The sequence below is a fragment of the Centroberyx gerrardi genome, chromosome 12 (genome assembly GCF_048128805.1).
Source record: "Centroberyx gerrardi isolate f3 chromosome 12, fCenGer3.hap1.cur.20231027, whole genome shotgun sequence".
NCBI classification, from domain to species: domain Eukaryota; kingdom Metazoa; phylum Chordata; class Actinopteri; order Beryciformes; family Berycidae; genus Centroberyx; species Centroberyx gerrardi.
The window spans coordinates 16,729,107-16,742,481 of NC_136008.1; the positions used below are offsets into that span (position 1 = coordinate 16,729,107).

The 13,375-nt window shown below is 40.7% G+C and overlaps 2 protein-coding genes across 4 annotated transcripts in view; one reads left to right on the top strand and one right to left on the bottom strand.

The window, feature by feature from the left end:
- The first annotated feature begins 2,256 nt into the window (after positions 1 to 2,256).
- igflr1 (IGF-like family receptor 1) lies at positions 2,257 to 10,411 on the top strand. 2 transcript variants are annotated; one of them, XM_071900107.2, is made up of 8 exons: positions 2,257 to 2,376; positions 2,477 to 2,678; positions 2,960 to 2,990; positions 3,134 to 3,160; positions 4,052 to 4,121; positions 4,206 to 4,313; positions 8,956 to 9,057; positions 9,836 to 10,411. In XM_071900107.2, exons 1-8 carry the CDS (start codon positions 2,286 to 2,288, stop codon positions 10,165 to 10,167), a joined length of 963 nt encoding a protein of 320 aa, XP_071756208.1. In that variant the 5' UTR covers positions 2,257 to 2,285; the 3' UTR covers positions 10,168 to 10,411. The 2 variants fall into 2 exon arrangements, with proteins under 2 accessions (XP_071756208.1, XP_078143134.1); XM_078287008.1 differs by lacking the exon at positions 3,134 to 3,160.
- Positions 10,412 to 10,432: 21 nt separating this feature from the next.
- The window catches only part of kmt2bb (lysine (K)-specific methyltransferase 2Bb), a 31,476-nt gene continuing 28,533 nt past the window's right edge, over positions 10,433 to 13,375 (bottom strand). For both annotated transcript variants that reach the window (XM_071900096.2, XM_071900095.2), the window contains exon 36: positions 10,433 to 13,266. In XM_071900096.2, coding sequence (XP_071756197.2) covers positions 12,991 to 13,266 — 276 coding nt within the window. In that variant the 3' untranslated portion in view covers positions 10,433 to 12,990. The remainder of the gene's footprint in view (positions 13,267 to 13,375) is intronic.

Below are 13,375 nucleotides of genomic sequence, written 5' to 3' on the forward strand. Positions count from 1 at the left end.
TTTATTCTATTGAGTGGTAGAAGTAAAGAAAAATGTCTGACACATCCTTTGTTTTAAGTTAACCTTTGCGAAGCAGCTTCTTACTGGAGGTCAGCCACCACTGACACACTTCCAGAGATCCTCCACACACACTCGTACCGAGGGCTGATGTGTGTGTGGGGGTTCGGGGAGGCAGGTAGGCAGTGGACCAAACCACTGTGAGGCGTATGAGAGGGGGGGGGGGGGGGGGGGGGGCAGTCTTTAGAAACTTAAAAACGCATCGTTTTGTGTCTATAATTAGCACAAGTGCTTTCAATGCATATTATTATATTATTTAAAATTATATAGTTATGTTTACAATGATATATTGAGGGGGACAACTCTCTGTTTTTCCCAGGAAGGGGGGGTCCGGACCCCCCTGTCCCCCCCGTAATTTCCGCCCATGTGTTTGCTGATGTTTTTTGTGCATCAAACAATGGAAAAGGAACGTAAACAGGAAGCACACAGCAAATTTTCCAATGTCTGTAAATCTAACTTTTCAGTGACAGCTGTTTGTAGTTGACAAGTATTGGTGGGAGTGTTGTTTGTTCACTCAGAGCTCATATTACTGTAAATGAAGTGTGTGGATGACCTCAGACCACTGACCACTGACGCGTGTGCCACGCCCCCCCTCACCTCCCCCTCACCCCCCCCTCATCGGAAGACGAAGCGGTCTTTTGCTCTGCTCCGCGTGCTGTCCTCAGGACGTCCTCCATGTCTGCGAAGTTAGATCCGCTAACCTTATGGCACACCAAGCCAGAGTAAGTTAGTAAGGTTAGCGGATGGGGGGCGCTCTCTCACAGCTACAAGTGAGTTTTGCAACACATCTATCGCAAGAAGTGTTGCAAAAGTCAAGGCGCGCAGATTCGTCACTTTGTGATGCAAGAGAGCACATTTGTGAAATTGCAGTGACCGATTCGATCACTGAGTTGTGGTTGTACTGGAAAATTGACTCAAATAAATATGAGTAAATGTTGGATTACAAGTTTGCAGCTGTCATTGTATTCATGTAAATATAAATCTACACATTCGTGAATATTTTTTCTGTGACTTCACATTCATTTTTGTTCTTCAAGTTCTCACATCGTATTTTACAAGTTCTCACATCAAGTCTACAAGCTCTCGCATTTTGCAACATATTTACCTTCATAATTAGATCCTGCATGGTAAAACGGTAGAGGTATTTTGAAAGTGGTGTTTGCATGTATGAAATACTTTGAAGCTTCTTATTTTGTTGATTCAATGTTGTAACGAAATCATGTTGAGATGATGAGATCACCTGTGTCTTTCCACACACCTGTGACAATCAAGTTTCCCTACATATAGAGGAAAAATATTAGTTAGCCTACTATTAGACACTGATGAAGGCCGGAGAGCCGAAAACGTTTTGTTATGAAATAAAATAAGTGCTTAACAAAGTAACTTTTCATCGTGTGCGACCCCATCCTTATCAACTTCAGAAGGTGTAGCGACTAGGCTTACTGGAAACAAAGTAAAGAGTCGCTGAGAGGCTGAGATAGGGCCTTTGCTAATTGTCTGACACGCTACCAAAAAAGATTTGCTGAGATCAAAATATACATTTTATAACTTTTATTAATGAAAAAGGATCAACTTAGTATAACGTGCAGAAAAATATACTCAAAATAATCACAGCGGTCAACAAAAAATACGGCGACCCACTCACCCTCTCTCTCTCTTTCTACCAGCTGCCATGCAGGTAAACAGGTGCTTATATTAACTATACGAATATCACCGCCCACATCCATGTGACCTGATTATATCAATCACCGTGATTGTGCAATAACATATAAATAACCAAAATATAAACCATCACAATAAATCCATTCATGGCTCCTACAGAAGGGTTTGGCAATCTTTACAGCAGAGCCAAAACAAAGTGGACCAACTTTGATCCACTGTGGTTTCCTAAATATATTTTGATAATGACATTGTTATCACATAGCCTAAATAGACAAATAAAAAGATACACTAGCCTACTAGGCTAAACCCCATATTCGGATTCGGCAAACTGTGTTTGCAAACTGTGTTTGCCGAATATGGTAATATTCAGGCTCTCTCTCTCTCTCTCTCTCTCTCTCTCTCTCTCTCTCTCTCTATCTATCTATCTCTCTCTCCCTCTCTGTGTGTGTGTGTGCGCGCGCGCGGGGGGTGTGTGGAAGGAGGAGCACGCAACAGATGCGGTATTGCAAACTTTCTTGAAGTCCTGTCCTGTGCAGATCTGTCTGAAGTGAGAGCAGTTCGCCAACATGAAGGGATACTCCGAGAAATGCAGCAATTTGGAAACCTATTTTGATAAGGGAAAGTGTGTGCAGTGTGATAAAAGATGGATAAAACCAGGTTATTATTATTATTATTATCATTATTATTATTATTATTAGCCTATTGCTGTTGTTGTTTTTGTTGTTGTTGCTGTTATTATTATCGTCATCATCAATAGGAACTGAATTTTCCCCTAACTGTGGCTTTACTGACGACGGCGGACGACGTGAGACACCCTTCAGAAACTGCGCTGCAGGCAAAACTTTTAACAATGGCAGCTTCACGAAGTGTCAAAAATGTACATCTTGTCAAGCTGGGTATCAGACTGTGAGCAACTGTACCGCAACTACTGACAGCCAGTGTCGTCAACAGGAGCCCGGGTAAGAGGATGTCCATTACATGAGACTTACAGGGCTTTTGGAAAATGGCATTGCTGTTCTGGTAGCCTAGACGTTTCCCCACATGATGGGAAACAATTTTACACAGCATACATACCAGGCAATGAATGACATTACAATGGAGGAATATTTTTCACAATTTAGGCCCAAATAGTTCGTGTTTTATCCAATAAAAAGTAAATGATGATTTGGGTTGTCGGAAAAGTGGACACTAGCGCCACCTACAGATGGGAAACATGTCTAATTTTTGGTTTTCTACTCAGAACAACAAACAACGAAGCTTCCAGTGTGACGGTGAGTTTGTTGTTTCTAAAGTTAACGTAGGTCTATTTGAATGTCATCTGTACAGGCAAGCAGTGGTTAAACAAAGAAAGATCCAGTAAATATTAGGAGGAGTGTTTGGCCTGCATTATCTCGTTTTTCTTTCTCTTCACAAGCCAAGTACAACATTCCCGGAGACCATGGTCGGTCTGCATAGTCCATCTATCCACTTTTTAGCGTTTCATTTTTGTTTTTTCATTGTGTAATATTAGGCTACTGTTGAGCATAGGCAAATATTATGTCAAGCCAGTCTTGTTTATTATTCATAATTTCCTAGAAACAGAAACCTATCCCTACTAGTTTTTTTCTTTTAGTTCTTTTTACAGTTATGCGTTCTTATGATCAGTGCCTAATTCTTATGTAATTGAATTGCATTGCCTGAGGTGGTTGAAAGAAAATGTTATGGACAGTCATGTTCATATTATCTATTCAACAAATACATTTTTCATATTTCTAAAAGTCATTGCCTACTGGTACAAGAATATGTCTGTAGCCTACATAAACTTTTCTTCTAGCAATCTCAACCATTGCAACCATATGTGATAGGATTGAATTTCCCGTCTGTAAAGGGATAATCTCCCAACCTTTAAGCGTTTACATGTTGAAATGCTGACCCTGTAAGGGCCCATGAGGGATTTCAGTATCACCATTATGGGTGTGCACATAAATTCTTAAATATATAGGAAATACAATCTTAGCAGCTTTCAGATTCAAATTTATCTTACCCGAATAAACAGATCTAGTCTAGTTTATTCAAATAAACATTCCTAATGTAGACAAACTGTATGGCTTCAGATGCTGTGTTTAACTGCCACATACTGTCAAGTCCTTAGTGGGAGCTTGTCAATCAAATGGGGAATGAGAAACACATACAGTTCAGTTTCTGTTTGGATTGAGAATGGGGCAGGTGGCTGTGCTGGTTCTGGATCAATGAGCTGAAAAGACTTTTTAGCTGTGAAAGTTCAACCATTGCAGCTTATACAGTCAAATAAAACTCCCTATGTTAGTTCATGTTGGTTTTATTTCATTTTCAGACAATACAAGCTTCCGGGTTTATATCCACTGCACTGACTACCTGTAACTTAGAATCTACACCTACTCCATGTAAGTTGCAGTCCACAGTTGCTGACACACCAACAGAACTATCTTTATATGCTAAAACGGAACTTCTTTTTCATTCTTTTGCAGGGGGAGTACCATTCATCATCATAACTTGTACCGTGGTTATCATGGCTGCATTATCTTGCTACTTCATCTACAGGAAGAGGAAAAGAGGTTTGAGTAATAAGCATAAAGGTCAGCACTTTAGGAGACATTATTTGACTGATATATGGGTATTTAGTCTGAAACATCTGTGAATCTAGTTCTACAGTATCTTTTCATTTGCTGCACATCTGGCTTTATGTTGACTTAAAAGCTTTTTCATTTCTACACTTGCTGATGTGACAAAGAAGTGACACCTGTGAACATGTATCATGCTGGATAATGATTTTGACATTCCTATCTTGTGTATGGAGGGCTGGGCGATATGGACAAAATGAATATCATGATAATCATTGGAAATTATTTTGATATTGATGTATAATAATATCTGCTAACATATCCAAAATCACGTTAAATAATCAAATTGATGGTCATCACATTAAGGATAAAACTGTAAAAACATTCAAAAAACATTCCCTGATTTGTGAGATTTTAATTAGTTTTTGCTTTTCTATTATTAATTTAGACAACAGAATTGTGTATCACGATAATTCAATATTATTTCATCACGCTATTTTATTTTCTGAAGAAAAGTTGTGTGCTTGCTTAATGTATTTGTATAGCGCTTTTCTAAATACTCAAAGATGCTTTACATACTAAACGACATACACAAAACACATAACAGACAATATCAATGAATAAGACAGAGAATAAAACATTTAAATAGTGAGAAAGACAAGAAAGTTAAAATTAAAAGACCAGGAGGCCGGAAGAAAGTTAGAGATCAAAAGCAGTTGTAAAAAGTGTGTGTTTTAAGGGATTTTTTTTTAACGTGGAGAGTGAGGAAGAGTCTCTGATGTCCTTTGGGAGAGAGTTCCAGAGGGAGGGAGCGGCAATCGAGAATCACCCCAGGTCCGGTGCTTGGTCCTGATGGGCGGGGACAGGGGGTTGCCGTCAGCAGACCGGAGGCTGCGGGTTGGGGGTGTGTCGGTGAAGGAGCTCGGTCAGATAGGGGGGAGCCAGGTTGTGGAGAGCTTTATAGGTGATGAGGAGGAGTTTGAAATGAATTTGTTGTGGGACACGGAGCCAGTGGAGGTTTTGCAGGACGGGGGTGATGTGGTCCCGGGTGCAGTGAGTGAGTGAGTGACGAGTCACGGAGTTCTGGATGTGTTGAAGTTTTCTGAGGATTTTGGAGGATGTACCATAAACGATGCTGTTGCAATAATCCAGTCTGGGGGTGATGAATGCATGGATGAGTGTTTCCGCTGCTGAGAAGGAGAGGGATGGACGGAGACGGGCAATGTTTTTGAGGTGAAAGAAGACTGTTTTGCTGACATGTTCAAAACACAGGGTTTGGTCAAAGATGATGCCAAGGTTGCGGATGTGAGGGGAAGTGAGCACAGTGGAGCTGTCAGTGGTGAGGGAGATGTGGGTGGATTTGATGAGGGTTGGGGTGATGATTTCAGATTTGTCACAGTTCAGTTTGAGGAAGTTGGTTGAGGAAGACTTTATTTCCATGATGCAGTTGGTCAGGGGTGAGTGAGTGGCAGTGGTGATTGCTTTGGCGGAGATGTGTTGTATTAAAATCTCACGTGTACGTCGGTTTGGATAAAAGCGTCTGCCAAATGGGAAATTGTAATTGTAATTGTAATGTAGAGCTGGGTGTCGTCAGCGTAGAAGTGGAACTGAAGCCCATGACGGCGGATTATGTGGGAAGGATGAAGAGGAGGGGGCCGAGCACTGAGCCTTGGGGAACACCTTGGGAGAGAGGAGCAGTGGAGGATTTGCAGTTGCTGATGCTGATGTTCTGGTGCCTGTCGGAGAGGTAGGATTTAAGCCAGGAGAGGGCAGTGCCGCTGATTTTGAAGGAGGTTTCAAGGCGGGTGAGGAGGATGGAGTGGTTGATGGTGTCAAATGCCGCACTGAGGTCAAGCTGGATGAGAATATTGAGGTAACCGGCATCAGAGGAGAGGAGAAGGACATTGGTGACTTTAAGGAGGACTGTTTCAGTGCTGTGTTTAGATCTAAATCCGGATTGGAATGGTTCATCCCGGTTATTGCAAGATAGGTGGGCTTTGAGTTGTGAAGCAACTGCACCTTCCAGTATTTTAGACAGGAAGGGGAGATTGGAGATAGGTCTGTAATTACTGGGGATCTCTGGGTTGAGCCCAGGTTTTTTAAGGATGGGGGTGACAGCAGCAAGTTTGAGGGCAAGAGGGTTGGAGCCAGTAGTCAGGGGGGAGTTTATCGTTGTGGTGATGAGCGGACATATAGTGGGAAGACAGGCCTTGACAAGACTAGAGGGGATGGAGTCCAGGGTGCAGGTGGCAGTTTTCATTCCCAGCATGAGGTCGGAAAGGTTCGTAGGGGAGTCTGGGGAGAACTGAGACGTGAGCTGCGTTTCATTAGTCATTTAACAAGCCCTCCTTCACTTCCCCTCGGCACTTGGTAATACGTAGCACCATACGTAACGCGACTGGCCACTTGCAGAGCAGGGGGGCAGGGTCCGAGGGGGAGCAGAATATTTGAAACGGAACGCACAAGCAGGCCTAATAATTAATAATACGAATAAATAATAAAAATTACACAGAACAATGAGTAATGCAATATTGCAGATGAGTTAATTTCATAAATATGTCTAAATCCTCTAAATATTGTTTGTTTACTTGCATTTTTATTTATCACCTGTTCGTGCATCCTGGGAAATATGCGCTTGTGAAGTCTACATCGTTGTTGACTCAATTCCTCGGCCCTTGAAGGGTCGATCTCAGGAAGTTCACTTCAGTTATAAGAGTAATGGAACGGCACTTAAGATGGCGACGGGGGTTCCCCCGAGGGGAAGTGTCGAGGGGAAGTCAACAAGGGCCGGTTGAAACGACTAATGATACGCACCGAGGGACTGCCTAGTTAGAGGGGGGAACTTGAGAGAAGGGGGGACAGACGTAGGAGTGGCCAAATTGTTATAGATCTGTCTCTATTTTTGTTGAATGACAGGAAGGAGTTACATTTGTTGACTGTGAAAGATTGGGAAACGTTGTCCATAGGTTTGAGGAGTTTGTTTATTGTGGAAAATAGGACTTTGGGGTTACCAGAACCAGACTGTATGAGTTGAGAGTAGTAGGTGGAGTGGGCGTTGGAGAGGGCATCTTTGTATTGTTGCAGATGATCTTTGTGGGCTTGGGTATGTGACGTTACTGTGAGACCTGGGGCTGTAGCCACAAACATTCTGAGAATCCTCTCAGAGAGCTCTTATCTTAGCCTAAAATTAGCCTAGCTTAGGAGTGATTTAGGAAAGTTCTCAGAGCAACTCTGAGCAAGGAATGGACAAGAACTTTTATCTTAGTGAGGAGATGTGGTCGACCCTGTTGCTAGGTGTGATGCTCTCTTTGGACGCTGTCATTGGTTGATCAAGAAAAATCAACACGCCTCTTTTTGTCATCCAGAATGAACACAAGGAATCACACAAGATAAAACACAATTTACTCGATATTAACGCGTGGTTTGCTTATATCAAAAATAAAATAAAAATAGAGCTCATTGGACAAAATCTTTGAAAACCATACGAACGGTACTTTTTAATACTTGTACGGTCCTCACAGGTTGACGCATTATGCCTTTATTTGGGCGAATGCAGTAATGTAATTATACTTTACTAATTTGATGTTAAGATTTGGTGAAAATGGCTCAAGACTCAGTAGTATTAGTATCATTTATAGACTATATTGGCAAGCCTATATGAATAGGATTTTTAACATGAGTATATTGCAGATGATGCGGACGTGTGTCCCATCAGTGACCAGACAATACAGAGAAAACTCGCTATATCCATAGCTGCTGTTTTGTTGGTGCACGGTGCGCATGTCCAGTGGGAATTAAATAGGTTGCGTCACAATATGAGTCTGTGAAGGAGCTGTGATTGTTTGTGTGATTGTTCTACTATGTGGTTGCATAAACCTAAATTATCACTGCTGCACTGTTTGCCTGTTGCTAAATATCTTAACATTGTGATGACTTTATAACAATAGCATTAATGCGTCTTTTCTGCGTCTTTCAGCCATTTCCTCCTCTCCTTAAGAAACTCCTAAGCTCCTAAAAGTCCTCCTCTCTACTCTTAACAGTTTACTTTTATCTTTACTACGATTTAGTCTTACTTTTAAGGGAAATTCTTAGAAAACGTCATCACTCTCAGAGTTTTCTTAGAATTTCACCACTAGTAGTAGGAAGCTTTGTGGATACGGCCCCTGTGTTTTCTTGCGGAGTCTTTCGAGTTGACGTCCACGGGTTTTCATCTGACGAAGTTCGGGAGTGTAGGAGCGTGTTTTGGTTTTGAGGGGAGACAGCTGGTCACGGCAGGAGGAGAGTGTGTGGTTGTAGTAGATGATGAGGTCAGTGGGGGTAGAAGACGATACAGTAGGCTAAATGTAATTGTTTAAATTGCTTGTGAATAAGTAAATAATACAGGCAAATACAATTATAGAATGATGTGTTAATTTAATTTCATCACTGTGCAATAATTTAATTTGATAGTGTTTTAATACTTCAATATTTTATTTAATTGCATTTTATTTAATGTAACATTTACTTTTATTGATTTTATTTGATGCAACATTTAATCTAGTATTTTATTCAATCCAGCATTTCATTTGATAGCTATTTAATCGATTCAGTGTTTAATTTATTATTTTTGTTATTTCCACCCCTCATATCTCTCTCCCTCTCATGGGGTCTAACACAGATCAATTCAAAACTTGGAGGGACACTGAAAAATTGTCACCCATCAATGAAGAGTTTGCTGTCTTTAGGCAACCTGAGAGCAAGGACCTGGAGGACATCCTGAGTGAGTTCAAATGACACCAAGTGTACAATGAACAGCCCAACTTTTGAGTCAGCGTTTGATTTCAGCTTTATCAGTATTTATGAATAAAACATGCCATGTGTCCTACGCCATTGTTAAAACCCCCAATCAAGATATGAGTGTTATCGATAATGGCTAGGTATGAGCTTTATACATAGCCTTGTTCATACTTGAAAAGCTCTGTCAAAATCTGTCAACTTTAGAGTAGAATACTTGCTTGCTCCCTGTGCTTTGGTTTATCTTTTGACTATTATCCTGTTCAAAGCAGTCTACTTTTCATTCTTAACCATACATTTCTTTAACTATCTTGATTCTCTCCTGTCCTATATTTTCATGCACTGCACTGGCACCCCTTACTCTTCTGATGGCTGTCAACCAGGCCGGTCCTCACCGCACAACACTCTCTACTTACCCTGAAGCTCCTCCTTTCCAATATTTTGCTTCTGTATGCTGTGGGATTTTGAACTGGGTTGCTCCAAGGCACATTACATGATCCATAGTCACAGAGGCAGCAGGGTGGCGTAGTGACCAGGGACTCAACTGGAGGACCTACAGTAGGTGCAAGCACCCAAGTTGGAAGGCATCCATCCTGCTGAAGTGCCTTTGAGCAAGTCACAAAATCTCAATTTGTGTCACGGGCGCTGTTCTGTAGCTGACTTTATGGAGGGGCAACTGAAAAGAAAATTTCCCTCTGGGCTTCAATAAAGTATTAGTACCACATTTTTATTACAATTTAACACCCCAACCATCTCTTTCTAAGGTCCAAAAGTCCAGTCAGCACCTTTGCAGACAGTGCTGGACAACCTGGATGTTTTGGATGAGCTGGTGATCCTGCTGGATCCAGAGGGCCATGGTGTGAAGAACACTAGACACCTGGCATCTCACTGCTCCTTCTCCTCCAGCTGGATCACGTACACCTACTCCATGAAGGACAGCAAGAGCCCGCTGAAAACCGTGCTGGAGGGGGTCTGCACCAAGCACCCTGACTGGACAGTAGGCCACCTGGCCAAAATGCTCCAAGAAATGGGACGCAATGACGCCATTGCAATTCTCACCAAACTCACGTTGAAAGGGTGGTGTAGCATCCCTTAAGGGGGTATGCAGTTACCAATTCATTATCAAAAGCTTCTTGCTTACTGTAATAGCTTCTGGCTAATGCTTACTGCTTCATATTACTACTTACAGTATTCCATTTTATACAACAGATTGATAATGTAAAATAAATTAGTGGATGATGAAAATTTCACAAATTTATTTTCATATGTGTTCTCTCACCATTTATAACTTGTCATTTAACCTATTCATTTGTTATAACCATTAAACTCATTTGGCTTTATTTGATGTCATACAAGAGTGATTTGATTTGTTCAAACATCTTAACATCTTTATTAAGCAAATAACATTATAAATAAAAAAGTGCATAGAAAATTAAACAGGTTTAGAAATATGTATACAACTATTTACAAACTCAGGGTTTATTTGTACATGGTAACAAAGACGTATATTTAAAGTTCACACATATTTTCTCATTTTTATGTCTTTTACACTTTTTATACTTTAAAATAACCCTACTATATATATGTATATATAACATACAGCTTTCTGAACAGATTCTGGGAGAGATGGTCATGGTAACTTCAGGTTTTGACTAGTGCTTTGCATCCTTCATTGCACACACACATGCGCTCACACTCACACACATCCACACACGCCAGCTCTGCAGGACATTAAAACCAAGCTACTCTTAAATTATCATCCTTTTTTTTTTGCATTAGTATTCCCAAACATCTGTCTAAACAACTGAGGTAGAATCCTTGCAAGGAGTTGGGAGTGACTCTGCTCTCGTTTTCAGCTAGATGATTGACACAAGTTAATCTGGGCTCCATCCCAGTGATTGGACATGCAGGAAGGTAAGGAGACTAACCTCTGGACAACACTTGATTCCTACTGGAAATTTGTTCTAAAGAGGTTGTTGGAGAAAACAAAAAAGAAAAAGAAAAAATCAAATGAAGAGCGTGGGCTTGGGAGGGCAAACAGTGCTCACTTTACTCCTGTGGCTGATTCTAAGACCATCAGTACTCTGTCCATGAAATCTACCATAACCAAAACATAACATAAAAAACAAATCATTTAAAAAGACCTGCTTTAGAATAATTTCTCTCATAAAGGCTTAAATGCGTCACACAACTGTCCCGAAAGAAGATTCAAGTAAAATAGTGAAAAAAAGGACATCAATTGTAAACAAAAACAGGAAACAAATGGGGAAGATCTCCCAATACGCTAGACCGCCACCATTTATACAAAGCACAAACAACTTTTACCATTCCAAAATTTGAATAGAAACATGAATAAATATAACTATTGATTTTAACAGTGTGTGGATTCAATTATCCTCATGAATGACAGCATTGAACATCGACTAAGAACAATATTAAACATTATTTTAAGGTGCTGAGTGCATTCTTTCCAGCTCGATTACAGACTGAAAAAGTAGTTCTCTTGTGAGAAATGCTGCAATAGCGACATTTAGACCTTCTGCACCATGTTCTCAGGACAAGAAGTCTGGTTGGTGGAGCTGAATGCACACACTCAGTGGCGATGCTTTTTAACAGTGCTCTCCCTGATATGAGTTGACTGCAGGGGAAGTTTCAGAGAATAAGCAGAATTTGTATGTTGTTGGTTGATTACACGTGCAACTACTACGGCAGCAAAAACTTATTGCAATAGGTAATCAGCATTTGCCATGAGAGTAATAAAATATATATTTAAAAAATAAAAAAAACTGATATATTCACCTCAACTCTTCACTCTTGGCTTGGGTAGTGTTTGCTACATACACTGTACATCAACAAAAAAAGTTAAAGACAAGTTTCTGTCTGTCTTTAAATATGACACTATTTGTTACTGATTGAAACCGTTACAATGAGATAACTATCCATTTCAATGCGAGACGGGAGACAAAGTGAAATTAGCAGACCTACAAGAGACACTTTAAGACACTTTCTAGCCACGTGACTTGCAAGTACTGCTTGAGTGCATCCATTAAATGTACATGGTCTCAGCAGGGTAAATTAACGGTAAATGACTTTTGATTTGCTGGACATCTTAGTCAAGCATAAAAGATTAAAGACCCTTTCAAATCTTAGCACCACGGTTGTCTTATTATTAAGGAAAAAAATATGTCTAAAAAGAAATATCCACCAAGTGAGAAATGTTAAATATAAGATAAAATACACAAATGATGAATCAGGTTAGGGTGGGCATATGGCTCAAGAATTGAGTTCACCACCATACGGGAAGGAGCTATATGATCCCATCACTGGAAGATGGAGCCATCATGATTACAAGTGTACTATAGACAGACATACCCTCCCCCCACCCCAAAATATGAATAAAACATATAAGGAATCTCTCAAAGCCTAGCTATAGGTTTTAGCAATGATTGAAACAGATAAGGCTTGATGTGTGTAAAGAAAACGTTGGTGCCATAAATATAGAACCAGGAAACCCCCAACTTTTGAATATCCTGTTCTCATGAACACCCACACCGCAATGGTAGCTACTTCCTCCATAATATTTGTCATCTAGTGATCCTGCTCAGCCAGCTCTATATTTAAACTGTTCACTAGCAGGTGTATCTAGGCTATAGGCCATTGTGAACAAAAAGCAGGCAAGAAACTTAACAGTTCTATTTTCTGTGCAGGTTCTTCTCCGTTTCTTATTTTCCAATCCATGCCTTCTCCATCTATCACTTCTGACCTACCAAAAGTTATTGGCCAACTCCTCTCCCAGTCTCATAGTGGCTAATTCCCCTGCTGTGCGGACTGCACTGCCACCCCAAGCCCAATCCAGTGACACCTTAATTTAAGGCTTAACTAGTAAACAGGATCCCCTTCTTTTCATACAAGGGATCTCTCAGTTGAGGAAGCGCCGACATCGCCGAGCCCCACAGTTACAGCCGAGTTTGTTGCTGGCGTCTTCAATGGGAAACTTGTAGTCATAGGTGAGTTCCTCTCCCCTATAGATCTTCCTAAGGGCAAAGATGACGATATGCTTCTGGCCTTCTACATTGATGACTCGTGAGTAGCAGTTAGGCTCACAGGAGTGGTTGATGAATCGTGCTGCATTGCCATGCATGGTTGCATCCACCACGTCAAAGTCATCAATGCGGAACATGTAACAGCCAATACCCTACAAAAGCAATAAAAAAAACATTGTGGCATGAATACATCCTCTGACTTTTGTCGAAAAATTAAACATTTTTGATAACTGAGTGATATTAGAAGGAAACAGTATGATC